This window comes from Physeter macrocephalus, chromosome 2 (assembly GCF_002837175.3).
Source record: "Physeter macrocephalus isolate SW-GA chromosome 2, ASM283717v5, whole genome shotgun sequence".
In the NCBI taxonomy this organism is placed as follows: domain Eukaryota; kingdom Metazoa; phylum Chordata; class Mammalia; order Artiodactyla; family Physeteridae; genus Physeter; species Physeter macrocephalus.
This window is the reverse complement of record NC_041215.1, coordinates 66,123,831-66,144,516: the sequence shown is the minus strand read 5'-3', so window position 1 is coordinate 66,144,516 and position 20,686 is coordinate 66,123,831. Positions and strand designations below refer to the sequence as shown.

The 20,686-nt window shown below is 36.1% G+C and overlaps 1 protein-coding gene across 2 annotated transcripts in view; it reads left to right on the top strand.

The window, feature by feature from the left end:
- The window catches only part of PLA2R1 (phospholipase A2 receptor 1), a 117,394-nt gene extending 104,805 nt beyond the window's left edge, over positions 1–12,589 (top strand). Inside the window, exons 25-29 of one of the 2 annotated variants that reach the window (XM_007127393.4) lie at positions 560–728; positions 2,631–2,696; positions 5,154–5,270; positions 6,571–6,747; positions 9,245–12,589. In XM_007127393.4, coding sequence (XP_007127455.2) covers positions 560–728; positions 2,631–2,696; positions 5,154–5,270; positions 6,571–6,747; positions 9,245–9,459 — 744 coding nt within the window. In that variant the 3' untranslated portion in view covers positions 9,460–12,589. Of the gene's footprint in view, positions 1–559; positions 729–2,630; positions 2,772–5,153; positions 5,271–6,570; positions 6,748–9,244 lie in introns of both variants that reach the window. The other variant, XM_007127392.4, reaches the window with a different exon arrangement.
- Positions 12,590–20,686: the final 8,097 nt, after the last annotated feature.

The following is a 20,686-nucleotide window of genomic DNA, read 5'->3' as shown; positions in this document are numbered from 1 at the left end:
CCTGCCGATGCAGGGGACACGGGTTCGTGCCCCGGTCCAGGAAGATCCCACATGCCGCGGAGCGGCTGGGCCCGTGAGCCATGGCCGCTGAGCCTGCGCATCTGGAGCCTGTGCTGCGCAAAAGGAGGGGCCACAGCAGTGAGAGGCCCGCGTACCGAAAAAAAAAAAAAAAAAAATATATATATATATATATATATATATATATTTAGCCAAGTTTTCTTTAGTACTTTTATGTTTTCAATTATATGTATGAATCTTTGATCAATCTTAAATTTATTTTGGTGTAAAGAACAAGATATTGATTCAACTTCACTCTGATTGCTTACCAGGAAATTATGGTAGGAGGGAACCAAGGATTCCCAAAAACTGAAAAAGATATTGCTTATGGCAGATAGTCCTTTTTGTCAGGTCATATCCACAAGCTGTCCTAGACTTCCTGAAATATAAGTCTAGATGTGGAAATCTAAATCCATGCATGAAGTGAGAGCTGCTCAGACAGCATTGGGTGATGTTGCCAGCGTTCATGGCAAGGAAATGATGGCTCAATTTCCCTCCACAGAATGGTCTTAATTTTGACTGGTCAGATGGCACCAAATCCTCCTTCACTTTTTGGAAAGACAATGAGTCATCCTTCCTGGGTGACTGTGTTTTCGCCGACACTAGTGGACACTGGAGTAGCACAGCCTGTGAGTCATATCTGCAAGGAGCCATTTGTCATGTGCCCACAGGTAGGTTCAATTCTATTCAACTCAAGAAATACATACTGTGAACCTACTGAATGCAAGGCACTGTGCTAAGCACGAGCTATGAGGGAAAGTAGTAAGAAGTATCTGCCCTCGAGAAGCATTTGGTCTGGTAGGTGATATACAAATAAGTGTTACATGAGGCAGGGCTACCAAATGATATAAGAGCCATAGCAAGTGCTGCGGGGGGTTAGCAAGAAAATGGACACATCAGATCCACTTGGGGAAAAGCAAAAAGCCTTCTTGAAGGACATGACTGTGGAGATTGGTCTTGAAGAATGGGTGTGATCAGGAAATGATGGGACGTGGAGAGGCATTCTGAGCAGAAAAGCTTGGGCAGGCATGGGAGGAAGAAAGGACTGGGTATGTAGCTGAGCAAAGCTGGTGTTGAGATTTTCCTGCATGGCAGGTTTTTGGTAAGAGAGAGGTAGGAAATCAGGTTAGAAACATAGGTTAGGAGCATGTGCGGAGGACCTTGAATACCACTGAAGATTTATGTTTAACTCAAAGACTAATAGTATTCTAGAGCATCATCATCATCATCATCATCATCATGGTAATAATATTTGTATTTATATTATATATGTATATATAAAACATGACAATAATGATAATAGTATCTCATTACACTGAATGTTCACCTCGCCCAACCAGATGAACATTATTTTAAAGATGAAACTTAAACTCAGAACATTAAATAGCTTCCTGAAGATCTCACAGATGTCTGTCAACAGCACCAGGAGCAGAAGCCTAGTTTCCTTGATCTCTGATGTTGTGTTTATCCCATTAAATCAGGTCCCCTTTCCTTTGATTGCTACGGTGTACAAAAAGAAATTTCCTTAAGCCTAACTGGTTTCTTTTTAAATCTCTCATTTAGTAAGTGTGCATGTATTTACTTACTCTCTGGATACTATAAGTCAAATAGCACACATATTATGTAAGTTCAGCTCAAAACAATTCAGGACAAAAATGTAAATGATAGCCATATGTATTGGGAAAGCTAATTCTCCTTCTAAAACACCATGAAGTTATCCTTCTTTTTTCAATAACGCTACATCTATTGAGTGCTTAAGTGACAGGCACTAGCTCACCTAAACTTCTTAAGTTGTAAGAAAGATGTTATTGTTAGCTCTCTTTTACATGTGTGGGAGTGTGGGGAAGATAGGTAACATACCCACAGCCATGAACCTAGGATCTCAGTGTGGGTGTGTCTGACTCTCATGCTTGCCCTCTGAAACAAAGACTTCCCCAAATTCCCCTTAGTTATGTGTTGTGTTATGTCATGTCATGATATATTATGATATGTTGTCATGATATGATTTGTTACGTTATGTTATGATATGTTATGTCATGTCATGATATATGTTATGTTATGATATGTTATACTATGTTATGTTACGATATATTATGTTATACTATGTTATGTTATGTTATGATATGTTACTTTATTGAATGCTTTATTTTCTCTAAGTTGACTAGCAGGTAAGGATTTACTAAATCTTCAGCATTGAATGGAACACATTCTGTACATTTGGAAGTGTCTTTTACCAACTTCATTCAGCTGCCAGTATTTCTCTGAATCACATCCCCCAGTTTTTCCAACCTTTAGGACACTAATTGTAAATATTAAAGATAACACCCAAACTAAGCCTATGAAGCTATGCATTAATATACCCTGTTATTTGTAGGAAAAGATTATTTCTTCCAGACATGCTATAAGCCATTCCAGTTTTGTAATCATTTACATTAAACCCACTCTTTCAGAGTATTATCATGAAAATCTCATTACATATATTTATCTTGGTCTTTCATAGAATGTAATGCAATGTTTATCTCAATAAGTGAACCCAGTCACCACCTTGAAATCATAACTGATTTTGTTCATAGAAACAAGACCATTTGGATACCCAGAGTTGTGCTCAGAAACATCTATTCCCTGGATAAAATTCAAAAGTAATTGCTACAGTTTTTCTACAGTCTTAGACAGTACGAGTTTTGAGGCTGCTCATGAATTTTGCAAAAAGGAAGGTAATTCTTTTGTTGTGGTAAAATGCTTTCAATGTGTTCCTTCTTGACATTTCAGTAAACAATGTAGTTTTCTTCATTTGTCTGATTATTTAGTGATTTTAGAAGCAACAAAAACAATTGAAAAAGTAAATATTATTGAATTTGCTTGTTTGGAGGATGGCTAAAATGTTCAATGTCCAGTATACAATTAAAAACCCAAGATGATGTCTCAGGATACTGCACTTTCCCAAAAAAGTGTTCCCTTTGAATGAATTTGAATTATGAATCTTTAATGTTCCTGAAAATTAATATTCTAGATTAATAATTGATGAGATCTGAGAGGACGGGAGTGGGGAGGGAACACCATGTAGAGTCACTGTAAGAATTTGGCTTTTATTTTTTATTTTTTTTTGTGGTATGCGGGCCTCCCTCTGTTGTGGCCTCTCCCGTTGCGGGGCACAGGCTCCGGACGCGCAGGCTCAGCGGCCATGGCTCACGGGCCCAGCCGCTCCGTGGCACGTGGGATCCTCCCAGACCGGGGCGCGAACCCGATTCCCCTGCATCGGCAGGCGGACGCGCAACCACTGCGCCACCAGGGAAGCCCCCAATATTCTATTCTTTAAGTACAAGCTTGTATCTTTTAATAAATGTCATACTACTTTAAAAATTCTAATCAAAAATTACTTATTAACAATGGAAACTTTCACTTTTCAAAGCCTGAGCTTTTTAATTTTTTTATTGAAGTATAGTTGATTTACAATGTGTTAGTTTCTGGTGTACAGCAAAGTGATTCAGATATGGATAGATAGGTAGTTAGATATATAGATATATATTCTTTTTCATATTCTTTTCCATTATAGGTTATTATAAGATATTGAATATAGTTCCCTGTGCAACACAGAAGGACCTTGTTGTTTATCTATTTTATACATAGTAGTATGTATCTGTTAATCCCAAGCTCCTATCTTATACCTCCCCCAACTTTCCCCTTTGGTAACCATAAGTTTGTTTTCTATGTCTGTGAATCTGTTTCTGTTTTGTAAATAAGTTCATTTGTTTCATTTTTTTAGATTCCACATATAAGTGATATCATATGATATTTGTCTTTCTCTGTCTGCCTTACTTCACTTAGCATGATAATCTCTAGGTCCATCCATGTTGCTGCAAATGGCATTATTTCATTCTTCTTTATGGCCAATATTCTATTGTGTATATATACCATATCTTCTTTATCTATTCATCTGTCGATGGACACTTTAGGTTGCTTCCACGTCTTGGCTATTGTAAATAGTGCTGCTATGAACGTTGGGGTGCCTGTATCCTTTCAAATTAAGAGTTTTCATCTTTTCCGGATATATGTCCAGGAATGGAATTGCAGGATCATATGGTAACTCTATTTTTCATTTTTTAAGGAACCTCCATACTGTTCTCCATAGTGGCTGCACAAATTCACATTCCCACCAACAGTGTAGGAGGGTTCCCTTTTCTCCACACCCTCTCCAGCATTTACTATTTGTAGACTTTTTGATGATGGCAATTCTGACTGGATAGCATCTCAATATTATTGAGATGATATCTCAGTATAGTTTTTTTTTTTGTTTTTTTGTTTTTTTGTTTTTGTGGTATGCGGGCCTCCCTCTGCTGTGGCCTCTCCCGTTGCGGAGCACAGGCTCCGGACGCGCAGGCCCAGCGGCCATGGCTCACGGGCCCAGCCGCTCCGCGGCATGTGGGATCCTCCCAGACCGGGACGCGAACCCGGTTCCCCTGCATCAGCAGGCGGACGCGCAACCACTGCGCCACCAGGGAAGCCCCTCAGTATAGTTTTGACTTGCATTTCTCTAATAATTAGCAATGTTGAGCATCTTTTCATGTGCCTGTTGGTCAGCTGTATGTCTTCTTTGGAGAAATGTCTAATTAGGTCTTCTGTCTATTTTTTGATTGGGCTGTGTTTTTTTTTTATATTGAGCTATATGAGCTGTTTGTATATTTTGGAAACCAAGCCCTTGCTGGTCGTGCTGTTTCCAAATATTTTCTCTCATTCCATAGGTTGTCTTTTCGTTTTGTTTATGCAAAACTTATAAGTTTAATTAGGTCTCATTTGTTTCTTTTTGCTTTTATCTCTTTTGCTTTGGGAGACTGACCTAAGACATTGCTATGATTTATGTCAGAGAATATTTTGCCTACATTCTCTTCTAGGAGTTTTATGGTGTCATGTCTTATATTAAATCTTTAAACCATTTTGAGTTTATTTTTGTGTATGGTGTGTGAAGCAGTGTTCTAACTTCATTGATTTACATGCATCAAAGCCTGAGCTTTATGAATTATGGTATAGAAGACATTATTTTAATTGTATTTACATGTAAACACAAATAGTTATTCATTTGCTGTTTGTCTCTTTTATAGGATCTAATCTTTTAACAATCAAAGATGAAGCTGAAAATTCATTTCTCCTAGACCAGCTTTTAGCTTTCAGTTCTTCTGTCCAGATGGTTTGGCTGAATGCTCAGTTTGATGGTGACAGTAAGTGACTGGGTAGAGAAGAGGAGAGCGCATAAATAAATACACAGTGGTCAAGGTTGATGGAAATGGCATCTGCAAACCAGAAAACTTTCCTTGGATACATTGCTGTTTAAAAAAATATCATAAATCCTAAAGCCATTTCTTCCAAAGACATCATTGCTAACCCCTTTTTATACACTCTTGCCCTTTGAAATAATCCCAGAAAACCAAAAATGAAAACAAACAAGTTTATCTTATACTTAATCTTGCATTATGAAGATGCTTGGCTGGAACTTTGTGTTCACAGACTTAGTCATAGACACCAAACCATATTTACATGAAAATACCCCAGGTTTCTAAACGTTATAAGAGCACAATAGAGTTATGGAAATGTTTCAGTGATAAATAGTGCTAGTAGAATTGTTATTTGCTACTCATAAAAAACAGAGTTTGCAATCAGATGAGAGCATGCTATTCTTTACTTTATGTAACTGATGGTTGTTGAAAGTACTTGTAAAGAAAATTACTTTAACTGGTATAGAGAACTTGTTACAGTGGTGTACCAAGGCGGAGGATGGGTTCATGCTGGCAAGGAAGAGTATTTCAATCACCGACATTGCTTAAAACTTCTAGCACAGGATGATAATAGAAAGCTGACTGACTTATGCTTAGTTTTATTGTTTGTTTTAAATCCTTTTCAGACAAGACACTCCCTTATCACCTACACATGGATGGATTCTACCACTGCCCCCACCCCTTGGTATACCACTGGCTTGCTTTTTAAAGAAGCTAACTGTACTCTGTGCTCATAAAGGACTGTTTGCAACTACTTGATTTCTAAGATATTCAATGTACTGAAGTAATGAAGTTTTTTTTTCTTTAAGCTTTTAAGTTCAAACTACAAATTTTATTATTCTATCTATAAATCTAATAAACTTTAAGGGGTACTTAATACAAAAAAAGAAGCTCACTGTAAAATTCTTTTAGAAAGTCATCTACTTTGTAATGATATAGCTGTTAGGACTTTAAATGATTTCTTTAAATTGTTTGTAATGATAGGGAATATTTCGAATTCAAACTGTTACATTAAGAAACATGATATCTTGAATGAACTAAATTAGAACAATATATCTAAAATAAAGAGAGTTGTTCACAAGGCAACCTCACTTATACCTACCTTTTGATGTTGAGTTCATGATTGTTGAATGCATCAGATAAGGAGAGAGTCTCATTAAATTTAGGGGCTGCTTTTTAAGGTTCATTCCAGACTTAGTATGTTTGATAACCATGCACATAATTCATGTTAGCATTTTTTCCACAGATGAAACCATAAAGTGGTTTGATGGAACTCTCACAGACCAGTCAAACTGGGGTATGAGGAAGCCAGAGATGGACCATGTCAAACCCCATCTGTGTGTTGCCCTGAGGATTCCCGAAGGAGTGTGGCAGTTATCCTCATGTCAAGACAAAAAAGGATTTATATGTAAAATGGAAGCAGGTGGGGAAAGTTAGAAAGTAAATCTTCATTTTGCTTCTACCTTGACTAAAGTTGACCCACCTCTTTAGCACTTAAAGCTTTTAAAATCTAAGTATTCAGAGTATTCAGATAGATTCTAACATTATTGTCTTGTTTTACATCAAACAAGTTGGAGAACATTTCAGCTCCTTCCTCTGATATGAAGAAAAAAAATCATTATAAATCAAATCAAAGACTATCACTTTCTTGTGTCACCCTAGCTGTTAACTTAATGGGCAAAAAAAGAAGTTTACCTCAAGCAAATAGAGCTGGGAATGTAAACTAGCAACCCTCATTCTGGCAGCTGCTACTCAGAATTTTAAGCTCCATCTTTGGTCCCAGGAAATATAATTCAGGTCTAGGTATCCTTGTTGTGGATAAGTAGATGTGATTCTCTATTGCAAGCCATAATATATTATAAAAGTCATATAACTTCATCTTGAGCTATATACTTAGTTTGTGGTGATTATAAATAATTTTAGAAATATAAGCCAGAAAATTCTAGTCAGTTGCAAATAATAGAGCTTTCTAAGAGAAGATGTTAACAAGGATCATTAACAGTGGGAAGGTGTTTATAGTAATCACAACAGTTTCTAGATGCAGGTATTAACAAAGAAGGAAGGATTTATATGGCCTGGGCTCCTTAAGAAAACTTAATAGAGGGGATGAGTCTTTGGAATCGCAAAAGATAATGAGAATAGAGGAGGGAAGGAATATTGGATAAAAGGTCCAGAATGACTAAAGGCAGAAATTGAGAATGAGCTTAGACTGGACCACGTTAGGTGGTGTTGGGAATAAAACCGTATTACTGTAGGGTCCATCCACAGAAAGTGCTGGGCTAAAGAGCTGAACTCCATGGTAAAGGACACAGGGAACACCTACATGCTCTAGAGACACCAACAGTGGAGTCACACCAATCTGATGTAAAGGGAGACGGTTGTAATTTGAATGATATAACTGGGAACAAAAAAGGGAAGGCGGAAATGTGAAGAGAATCATCAGGCTTTGGTGACTGACTAGATATTGGGAATTAAAGAGCAAAAACTGGTAGGTGTGGGAACCAAACTTTGAAGCTCTGAAAGTGTGGATATCAACTCTGTGTGGAAACCATGACTAACCTATTAGTGTGCCCAAGCAACCACTAGCATTCAACTATCAAGAACAAATCAGAAACATCTCATGTCTGTTCAGGACTTTAAAGCTTCCTGTACTACATAAGACACCTCTTTTATCCTACACAGCAACTTTCCAAGGCAGTGAAGCAGATACAGTATTCTCATGTTACAGATGAGAAAAGTACTTGTCCAAACTGAGGCTACATGGAGAACTACACTCCACATTTTCTGATTCCATATGCCCCTTCTATACTTGCCCGCTGCCTCCATCCTGAGAATGAATACTCGTTCAACAGTCTTTCTTTAAAAAGTATCTTTACACATACACAATACTACATGTTTTCAATAATATTATGCAAAATTATACAATATTATTTTAAAATTGCAAAATTGAGGGGTTTTATTTTTTTAAGTGTATTTTTGCTATTGGTAATGTTGACATTTCTTTTAAGAGTGAATGAGCATTAAGTAGTGTACTAAGGCACTCCCTCCACTCACAAAGTCTTTACTGCTCTGCCTCTGGGCCATTCCCTACATATTTCCCTGGATCTTTGCTTAGATCAAAAAGAGCAGAGTTCAAACTTTGATATAGAGTCTACTTGGAAAAGATACATTCTTACAGTAGAAAATCCTCAAACAGGAACCCTCTAACTTTTTGAATGGAGGAGCTATTATTCATTTCCCAAGATTCTTGAGATCTAAAAGGTGAGAAGCTGATTTTTTTAATCTTTGCAAAAAGCCAGGGAGGTTACCGTTGCTGGACCAACTCTACATCAGATCCCAACAAAACTGAGTTCCTTGCAGGCAGGGACTATATTTTACTCATATTTTTAATGCAGCACAGTGCTGAAACTGGATGGGGATACTTCAGCTTAAAAAAAAAAGCAGTGTATGTGTTTGTGAGCACTAATAATGATTATTATAAATCAGGGGTCAGCAAACTTTTCTTTAAAGGACCAAATAGTAAATATTTCAGGCTGTAGGAGCCATATGGTTTCTGTCACACTGCCTTTGTAGCACAAAAGCAGCCATAGACAATAGAAACATTATTAGTGTGGCTGAGTTCTAATAAAACGTCATTTGTAAAAACAGGTGCCAGATTTGATCCATGGACCATTATTTGCTGAGCCCTGCTATAAGCAATGACATAACTTTGCTGATTAAAAGGAAATTTTCATCTCAGTATTTTTTTTGTATTTGATTTTAGATATTCACACAGTAAATAAGGATCCAGGAAAATGTAGGTTTAGAACAGTAGAGAAAGTTTTGATTTTTCATAGAAATAATAAAATAGAAAGTAACTATGTGACAGTATCTATCTTACTACTTGTCATTGAAGTTTTCTTTTTTTCATCTTCTTTCAGGACCAAGTCACAGCATTATACCCCTTGCAGTAGCAGTCACGCTGATAGTAATTCTGGCAATTTCCACACTTTCCTTCTGCATATACAAGCACAGTAGTGGTATCTTCAGGAGACTTGCACAGTTTGGAAATCCTTACTATCCCGCAACCAACTTTAGTACAGTACATTTAGAAGAAAATATTCTCATTTCTGATCTTGAGAAGAATGACCAATAATAATGAAGCGAGAGGATGCCACCCACGGCCATGAGAATGAGTAAAGAAGAGTACTTTCCTTTACAGACCAGATGCCACTCTAATGTGAATCGTGTCACCATTTTAATTATTCTTAAAATGATTACCGGTTTTGAATTGTAACCAAATCAGATAGGTGTTCATTTATTCATTTCCTCGAACTGTGATCTATTCTTTAAAAGGGGAGGTTTTACAATGCCTATTCTTCAGAAAACAAAAACTATTAAAAGAAACTCCCAAATGAAAACTCTCAAACCAATGTGAATAATAGTTTTTGCATTAATATGCTTCTACCAAAAATTTTTGGCAATTTTAAAACTAATCTGATATCTATTCAGACGTTTACCAATACTCATTCCATTAAAAGAGAGAGGCAGAGAAAAGCAAAACAAATTTTAAAGTCCTACCCTTGTATAAGAGAGGAAAAAGGAAAAGGCTTTTGAGAGGTTTCTTGTTTGTTTTTTAATTTGATCAGTTTAACAGCAGGGTTTGGAAAACACTAATTTCTAAGCTTAAAACTCACAGGTTCTGTGCTCTATACTAGTATTTAGGGTGACATTCATTTTTATTAGTTCTGACTTCTCAGACTAAAGGAGAAGAAAAATAACCTTTCTTTAAATAGTAAAAATCTTGGTTAGCAGCACAATTTCATAAGCAACCATGCAATGTGGCCTAAAATCATCAATTACGAAATGATGACAAAGTTGGAGAGTTAAAAAATCTTATAGATAAGCTCAGAGGAACTTATTGTTATCCTAATACTGTTAAAATTCACAAGCTTTAGCAAAGACTAAAGGTATAAAATGTATACCACTCCTAACAACCAAAAGATATAAAATGTATCTTGAATTTAAAGGGGAAAAATGAAAGATGTGAATTACAGTTTCATTAGAACAAGACAAGTACTAAATAAATTACTCTTCAGTAGTAATCTAGATACCTTTGCTATATAAAGGAGTTTATTTGGGGAGTTCTATTGAGTAAACTAGGGTTTGGGGGAACAAACTCCATTTGCATTGGGCTAGTTCATGCAGTCAGTAAAAAATGATTAAAAGTATGATACTATCTCTAAATTAAAACTCACAGATTTGATCTTCCTTCATTAATTTCTTATAAAGGACTTCATAATCAATGTTCAAAAGTTTACTCATTGTGTAAATATTTATTGAGTTCCTGTTAAGAACCAAGAGCCATTCTAGAAATTGGAGGTATTGGGGCGAGCACTTATTTTCGAATGAAGGAAAACCGACAGTAAACCAGTAAAGAAATGCATAAGAAAATATTAGGTGGTCATGAAAATTAAGTAAGGTCCTGTGATAGAGAGAAACTGGGAGAGTCTCCCTAGAGTGTGCATTTTAGTTATTACAACCAGCTGCCTCAAAACTGGTGGCAAGTAGTCACAAGATGGAGCTTGGGAGAAAGTATGAATAAGTTTCTAAGTGGAAAACTATCATCATTAGAAATACAATTTGAAGAACGTGTCCTGAGAATGAAGTCCTTGCGGCCTGAAACAGTTAATACAGCTTCCAAAAGCAGCTCTTTGCTACTGCTGTGCAGTTTACACACTGATACAATCTACTTCCATAATATTGTTTGTTTGGGGACTTTTTTTTTAAAGATATTACATTATGTGACAGTTGTATATTTATGACTCAAAGGAAAAATTGGCTTGGACTAACCAGATGTTATAAAAGCTCAATTTAATAATCTGTCAAGTGAAATTAAAGTTCTGTTCTTTTTAGTGGACTTGGTAAAAACTGCTAATCAATTATCCTTCCAGCCAAGGTATATTGAAGTTGAATAGTCAGTCACACATAAAAATTTGACAAAGTATGTCATTAGTAAAGTGGTTTTGCAGGAAAAAAAAACTGTACTGCTTGTCAGTGCTCTGTACTTTGATATTTAGTATTGAACCACATCCTAATGGACAGATCATGCGCTGCTTCCCATTACTGAAATTTCAGAAATAGGAATTACTAAAATACTCTGTTTTATTCACATACGTGCACTTTTAAAAACTTTCTTCCACAACTATTTTTAATCTGAGCTAGATTTCATGCTATACATGAAAAGAAAAAAGTAGCAGGGTCACAAACTCATTCACACGTAATTAATATGCCCCCTCCAAAAAACAGTCAATTATTTTCTATAACTCTGAATAATAGAAAACCTTGGATTTTTCCAACTGAAGGTATATTGGGCTCTTCCAATTCCAACAGTCTTCTTTCAGTTTAAGTGTTTCTTCTATTGAAAGTTCCACTCCCTATCAAGGGTGCATTACATGGTCTCACTAGATAAACATTCAGTCTTCCGGAGTTTCCATTCCCTCCTCAAAATGGTGGTTGGATGTATGAGAACTTGTTGTGGTCTTGTGGTACTGGGGGGAGTAGGTGATAACTGACTGTGGCTGTGTTATCTGGTGTCCACTGATGGTAGTTGTCTGGCCCACACCTGGGAATTCTACTGGCATCTCTATGAAGTCTGTGTTTCCTGTAACTTTTAGTCTAGTCTCTTTGGACTGGCCCCATCCTGGCTTTCCCTGGCATTGCCTTATCCCTGGCTGTGACTCCCATTCAGTTCCCTACCTGGACATTACAGTTCTTGGCAATAAGGCCATGTCACCTCTGCAGCACTATCAGTTACTCCCTTGGTCAGGGGAGGCTTAATACTGGACCAAACAATCCCAAAATCTCATTGGCTTAACACAGCAAAGGTTTATTTTTCATCCACACCAACATGGGCTTGCAGGAAGACTTTGCTCTATTCAGTTATTCACGGGTCCAGGCTCCTCCTAAATAGTAGGTCCTCCACCTCCTAAGGCCTTGGTTTCCTCAGTGGATCCCCTACCTCTGCCTGACAGAAGAAGTTAGAGATCTATCTTCGATTAATTATGTAGCTTCCATGGGCTATTGAAATACATTCTCTAAGTTAACAGTCTTTAAATTGAGAATATGTATCCTGTGGATACATAAAGACTTCCAAGGGATACAGGGGCATGGATATTTTTAAGGAGCTCAGTTTCCAGACTCATTAACCTTTATATATATTCTTTCTTAGAATTGACTTGCCTGAGATCAAGGTGTCATGCTGGTTCTTCTTTCCCACCTCTTTTTGCAGAAATGTCCTTTTCTACCTCAAAAAAAAAAAACAAAAGACATCTTTTACTCCAAATATTATGATGATGTCTTCTCTTGGTAAAATCCTCCATGGCACCAAACAAAGACAAAATTTCAAAATAATGTCAGTGAAACTTCTTTTAATAAAGGAATTTATAAACCCATGTAAATTCTCATGTCTTCCTCTGTTTTCATACATTTTTCTGTTAAGGATGAAGTGGTGAATTAGAAAAGGGTTATTTTGCCCCATGTTAGGATAGTCTAAATTAATATGTATTTTATATATATATATATATATATATATATATATATATATATATATATATACAGCAGGAAAGATAACTGCCTTCCTTTGATACTTTATCTCATCCAGCCCCTGTCTATTATGAAAGACTATTTCTGGAAAGAAAATCTAGGGAAAGCAAAGTAAAGGCAGTGCAACTATTGATAAGAAAGACCCTGATGTGTTACTTTATCTGGGCTAAGAGCTCATGGCAAGACTTTGCACTTTATTTATCTTAGATTTCTAACTGAGCTTTGGGGATGAGTATTATCATGCTTATTTGAATTGAAAAATGAAATCAGACTTTTTTTGAACATTGTCTTATTTGGATCATTTCTTTGACAATGCAGACTGGCTTTACCAATTAAGTTTTATGATGAACATTTTGATTAAATTGGATGAACTATATGTGGAACTCCAGTGTTCTGATTAAAACATGTATTAATATAAAAACATTTTAATAGAAAAGTAGTATCAACAAAAGAATGATGAAATTAACAATATTTTATTTTTCCAAACCTTACTTTATATGCCAGGTAAAGCAAGGTGCCCATAAGTGAAAGAGTAACAGGCAAAATTGATAGTCATTTTAAAAAGGAGTAGAGAACTCAAGTTTCTGGATCTAGAAACACAACATGGCACTTCCACTCACATATCATTGGCCAGAGTTATTCACAGGGTCCATCCTAACTGCAAGGAAGTCTGGGAGGTCTCCCAGTGTGCTCAGGAAGGAGAGGGTAATGGACTACAGTGAGTACCAGCAGTCTCTGCCAGATTTTCTCAGCACATATAGCTACAAAAGAAAGGGAGCGGAGAAATAGAATTCATGCTGAATCCTGGCTCATTCTAGCAATTTTTAATTAATATTAATTAATTTCTTCTATGATACATCCATTTCATTAAGAGATGCACTACCTATAACATTTTAGTTTTATATATACTGATTATGTATTAACCATCGTAATATATTCATGTTGGTCTGATCAACTGTGCCGACAGTAATTGAAATGGCAACTCAATACAGAAGAAAATGTATAACACTGCCTATGTTCTCAGGGAAATTTTTAAAAACAATTTTAACTTATATACATATTTTACTACAGGCAAATATGGCAAGGAAATGAATAAAATAGTTTCAAAAATAAAAATATTAGGATAAAATTCCGTGTGGAGATTAGAATAGAAATACAAGACTAAACAGAAAAAGAAACAAGAATCTCTGACAGCTAAGAGCTTGTTTCTGTGTGTTTCTATCTTTAAATAGACTATGATAGAGTTCAAATTATCATGGTATCACCAATCAAAAGAAATAGGGCTTCTTGGCGAAGTGTTTGATTCCAGGTCTGGGGCAGGAAAAATACAAGATGAAACTGAAATATCTTGTGATGCTAGAAAGTAAGGAAATGCTTACAAAACGATGGGGTCATGTCCAAAGGACATAGGACTAACCTGAAGGAGTTCTCAATGGCCAAAGTTGGAACACGTTTAGAAACAAATTAAAAATAGTATTGGATTTTAAGCATAGAATAAATATCTATGAATCCATATTAATGTAAATAAATAAATGAATGAATGAATAAGTAAATCGGGGAGGAGCAACAGTTCTTTTCTACAGAAGAATCCCAATTAAAAATGTAGAAGGAATGAGAGAAAAATCACCATTAGGAAAACACAACAGTAATAATTGTTACAGGCAAGATCCACCAGTGGGTGCTAAAATTCGTGGATGAACATTTAAGGAGAAACGGGAAATTTTCATAGCTTTAAAATAGTGCCTCCAAAATAGTCATTAATTACAACTGGAAAGTACTAACTTTACAATGGAGAAAACTCTTTAATCATGTAATCAAGGTTAACTTAAGCAGTAATAAGCCACATCAGCATCATGTATCCTCTAGTATCATGCCCTGAGAAGGGCACAAGACTTTTTTGGTATCCACCCCAAAATAATGTATAATCCCAATTTAACAATAAAAAATATCAGACAAATCCGAATTGATGAACATTACACAAAATAATTGATGACTTCAAAAGTGTCCAGGTCATGAAAGATAAGGAAAGATTGAGGAAGTGTCACAGATTGGAGGAGAATAAGGAGCCATGACAACTAAATGCAAGGTAGAATCCTGGATTGGATCCTGGAATGGAAAATGCACATTATGAAAAAATGTGAAATTAAAATCTATAGTTAGTAGTACTGTATCAGTATTAATTTCTTAGTTTTAATGATTGTACTATGTTTATATATGTACCATTAGAGGAAGTTGGGTGAATGGTGTATAGGAATTCTCTGTACTATGTTGGCAAATTTTCTGTAAATCTAAAATTATTTCAAAATAAAAAGTTAAAAATCTGCTATGATATTAGATTCCACTGGATATATTGAAAGGGTGACATGACGTGTTTACTTTTAAATGTCATTATAATTTGATGAAAATTGCATCCTAATTATAAAAAATTTTAGATGTCAAATTAGAAAGGTAGGAAGCGATATACATTTTTTTCAAAATTCTTTTAGGAAGTATGCAGGCAAAAATGTTTGAGGACTACTGCTGTATGACATTCTTTTCTCCTGCCTCAAATGAGAAGGAAGAAAAACCCAACTTTTCTTCAGTCTGTCTATACAGCTCACCTACTGGAGGATTTGGACAAACATATGTCTTGTCAGCCACGGTTACTTCTATTTGCTTTCTGGCCTCTATGTTCTTCTTTTATTTCACCTCCATAGTGGTTTATCAGCACTTCTAATTCTCTCACTCCTGCTTATCCACTACAACCTAATGGCTTAGTCTTCATGGTAGACAAAGTACAGAAGGGGAAAAAAACAAAACTTGCTTAGTTTCCTCTTTGTTCTTCGGGAACAAGCATTGGGAGAGATTTCAAAATGTTACATCCATCAAAATTCTTATTGCCAACATTTATAAGAAACTTTGTGGTGATTATTACTATACATGGTTGGAATCTTTATTCCCTCTTCCTCCACCCTTCAAAACAACGATAAAGAGCAGCAATTGGCAGGGCCAAGTCCAGCCTGCTGCCTGTTTTTGTAAATAAAGTTATTGGAACACAGCCATCCTCATTCATTCACTCATTGTGTATGATCACTTCCAGGCTACAAGAACAGAGTTGAGTGGTTACAACACAGACTGAATGGCCTGCAATCCCATGGTATTTACCTCTCGCCCTTTACAGAAGTTTGCTGACCCCTGATTTAAAGAAGAAATAACTAGATGGGAAGTCTAACATCCTTTGGCATGTCTGACAAGCACTATTATATACATGGGCAGCACTTCAGTGTATTGATAAGCAATTCTGATCAGTAAACATTTATTGAGAGCCTACAGTGGCCCAGAGAGGGCCCTAGGTTCTGGAGCTGGCAGTATGAACAAAACCCCATCTCTGTGCTCATGAGGTCTCAGAGGAAGAGGAATATGTAAATAATAAGTGTAACATAATGCAATACAAATATTAACAAGATGAAAAGAATCAGAAAAAAAGGGTACTGATTAATTCTGTCAGGTAGAGAAAGAAGCTTGACAGAGAGAGTAGTGCCTATTAAATAGTAGAAAATTTTAGATAAAACAGATTTCTTTGATATCTTTTTGAGTTAGAAAGAAAGTTTTTAGTTTTGGGCCAATAATGAAGAAAAGATGTACCTAATTTACATACACTTAACTTTTGAATCCTCAGAAAAAGACAGTCACAAGAATGGCATACATTTTTACCTTTGTGCTAGGGCTAAATCTATTTAAAGCCAACTTGTTTATAGTTATTCCTAGTTATTACTGGAGTGGAATGGAAAGGGTGAGTACATCTGCATTGCTGATCATACCATGGCATTATTATTTACTTCCATAAACAATTTCAGTTTAAAAATGTATATTATATCACGTGTCATATGAGCAACATAATTAACACACATTACGGCTCTCTTTTAACTCTTAGGCATAAAAATATTGGCTTATAATGAAAAAAACTAAAGCTTTTATAATTGAACATTAGAAATAAACACTTAAAAGTTATATCTATTTTAGAGACATTGACTTAGCTGTTCATGGTTCTCTAAAGATGAAACTTTTGTTACCTTGGATTACTTACAAGAATTTACAGCATTTAGAATCTTATCTCTGATGTTTACAACTCAATATAAAATGACTGAAAACTCGGATTTGTTCATTTTTATGTTGTAAAATTTGAAGTACAATAGTGTATGCAGTTTTAAAAATTCAGCTATTCAGCTATATTCAGGCTTATATAAAAGGTTAATATTTTAGGTGTACTTATAAATATGTTGAACCATATGTTTTATTTCTTAAGTCAATTCCATTAGTACTTTACAATTTTAAAGTTTTTTAGAGAAAAATAACAGTGGGCCTAAATCTAAAATGCTAGATAAAAAAGTGAAAATCTGCATGTTTGTAAAGCCTAATGAAGAATTCTAATTGCAAAAGAAAATCTGTAACTAAAGCCACAAAATGAGTACTATGTATACCAGTGACCTTCTTTACTCAGAGTTAATTAACACAAGCACTTGCTTCTTGCAGAGCACTTTGCTGTAATTTAGAACAAATTAAGGGAAAAAAATCATTCAAGTGCTGTTTTCTTCACACCATGAAGTGAGCACGATGGGCCAAAGTTTACTCATTTAAAATATTGTCATCCTTTTCTTGTTTTATGAGTAGCAATTATGCTACTTTATTATGAGTAGCAATACCTTTTTAAAAAAAAAAAAAGACATCCTGATCTATGCCATTTTCACTTTTTTCCCAGGCTTCTATTTAATAATGGAAATTGATTTTTTAAACTAATATAAAATGCCATTTTCCATTTCTCATTTCTCCTAAGTCTCTCATTTACATTAAATTCAAGCATTATATATTATCCTGGGTATTTTCCAAATATTTTGAATTTAATATGGCAAATTATTAAAGGACCTTTTCATATTTTTCTGCCCCTCCCCCAACCCTGAAATTGCGACTTTATTATTGTTTCTGTTCGGTAGTTTATTAATTAACCTGAGCTCCTTCAGTCCCAACTTATGAGGTCATGTCCCCAGGAGGTTGTTTAAACTTTACTCTTCACCTTCTCAGACAGTGGAGCTTTGCAGGAGCTGGAAACCCAACTCAAAAGATGTAGGAATCAGCAGGAGTCTTACCCCTATAGAGTTTGGTTAGAGGGGAAGACCCAGAACAGAAGGCAGAATCAGGAAAAACTCACTGAAAGGATTAGGGAGGAATGGGAACTTAACAGGGGTGTTACCTCATGTGTCACCAAAAGCTTTGGCATTCCTGATTAAAAATTTGATTCTGGGGCTTCCCTGGTGGCGCAGTGGTTGCGCGTCCGCCTGCCGATGCAGGGGAACCGGGTTCGCGCCCCGGTCCGGGAAGATCCCACATGCCGCGGAGCGGCAGGGCCCGTGAGCCATGGCCGCTGAGCCTGCGCGTCCGGAGCCTGTGCTCCGCAACGGGAGAGGCCGCAGCAGAGGGAGGCCCGCAAACCACAAAAAAAAAAAAAAAAAAATTTGATTCTGTGGAGACTGAGAAATTTCTTCAAGATTGAGTATCCCTGAACAGATGCAGTGTTTACCCAAGGCATCAGTACTTGCTGTCTTCAAGCAAGGGCTCCTCTGGTTGGACCCAAAATTGTTTTATTCACATTTCACTCCCTGTGACACCTAAAGGTGCAAAGGAAAAGCAGTCTCTCTTCTCACTGCCCAACAGGGGGTGCATCTGAGTGAAGCAGCACCTCCTGGCAACAGGGAAGGATCAGAGAGCCTGGTGACACTGGCACTCAGTAGAAACTCCCTGGAGTTGGTACCTCAATTTATACTCCCCAAGGGAAGTTTAGAGAGATAAAAGAGAGATATTGAGCAAGCAGACCAATTTGTTTATCTTTTGCTTTAAAAGATAATCTGTAATTGCATATTAGTAAGTAAATTTCCTGTTACATTTTAATACAAAACTGAATTTGTTAAAAAATGTAGTTCCATGGGTGGTAGCCCCTATAATTATCCTGTAGTTATTATCATTATTCATACTGCATTTGAAGCACTCTTATCTGACTCAGTTGGGATCTCTAGTTAGGGAATCAAAAATATCAGTTACAGCAAGGAATCATAAAAAGTGATAGATGCATAGGTAGCATAGACATTTTTCATTAGAACACATAAATATACACTTATCCACAAATGTCTTGGTATAGGGACAGTATCATTCCAGTATGGCTTCCTGTTGGTCTCGTGCATAAAGCACATCCATAAGGTTTTCTTCAAAATCACTGGTTTCACGGTCTTTAGTGGAGTGAAAATTTAAAGATATCTGTAAGCCAATCTGAGTGCAAAGCCCTAATTTTTTATAATTTTCCCCAATATTTATAATTGTCTTGCTCAACAACAGAATTTTTAGCTATTCGCCTTTATTGAGTCTTTGCAAAGCTTTTAGTTTTCATAAAAGAATTCTCTTTTTATACTCATATTTTGCTTCAAAACTTAATTAAACTATAAAACTACAATACCTAGTACAACTGGCATAAATGGATTTGGGAACAGACACAACCAATCACATTAACCATGTATATGAGAGAATTGGTGAGAACACAGCCTTGCCTTCATTTTTTTTTTTTTTTTTTTTTTTACTCTCTGGAATGTCACATTTATTAAGCCAGTGCTCTCTGAGAGCACCTTACAATGTAGTGCCTGTTTTTATTTTTTATTTCTTTGAATTTTATTTTATTTATTTTTTATACAGCAGGTTCTTATTAGTTATCCATTTTATACATATTAGTGTATACATGTCAATCCCAATCTCTCAATTCATCACACCACCACCACCACCACCCTCACCATTTCCCCCGCTTGGTGTCCATACGTTTGTTCTCTACATCTGTGTTTTTATTTCTGCCCTGCAAACCGGTTCACATGTACTATTTTTCTAGGTTCCATACATATGCGTTAATATACGATATTTGTTTTACATTTTCTGACTTACTTCACTCTGTATGACAGTCTCTAGATCCATCCACGTCTCTACAAATGACCCAATTTCGTTCCTTTTTATGGCTGAGTAATATTCCATTGTGTATATGTACAACATCTTGTTTATCCATTCGCTTGTCGATGGGCATTTAGGTTGCTTCCATGACCTGGCTATTGTAAATAGTGCTGCAATGAATATTGGGGTGCATGTGTCTTTTTGAGTTATGGTTTTCCCTGGGTATATGCCCAGTAGTGGGATTGCTGGGTCATATGGTAATTCTATTTTTAGTTTTTTAAGGAACTTCCATGCTGTTCTCCATAGTGGCTTTATCAGTTTACATTCCCACCAACAGTGCAAGAGGGTTCCCTTTTCTCCACACCCTCTCCAGCATTTTTTGTTTGTAGATTTTCTGATGATGCCCAACCTAACTGGTGTGAGGTGATACCTGTTTGTAGTTTTGACTTGCATTTCTCTAATAATTGGTGATGTTGAGCAGCTTTTCATGTGCTTCCTGGCCATCTGTATGTCTTCTTTGGAGAAATGTCTATTTAGGTCTTCTGCCCATTTTTGTATTGGGCTGCTTGTTTTTTTAATATTGAGCTGCATCAGCTGTTTATATATTTTGGAGATTAATCTTTTGTCCGTTGATTCATTTGCCAACATTTTCTCCCATTCTGAGGGTTGTCTTTTCGTCTTGTTTGTAGTTTCCTTTGCTTTGCAAAAGATTTTAAGTTTCATTAGGTCCCATTTGTTTATTTTGGTTTTTATTTCCATTACTCTAAGAGGTGGGTCAAAAAAGATCTTGCTGTGATTTATGTCAAAGAGTGTTCTTCCTA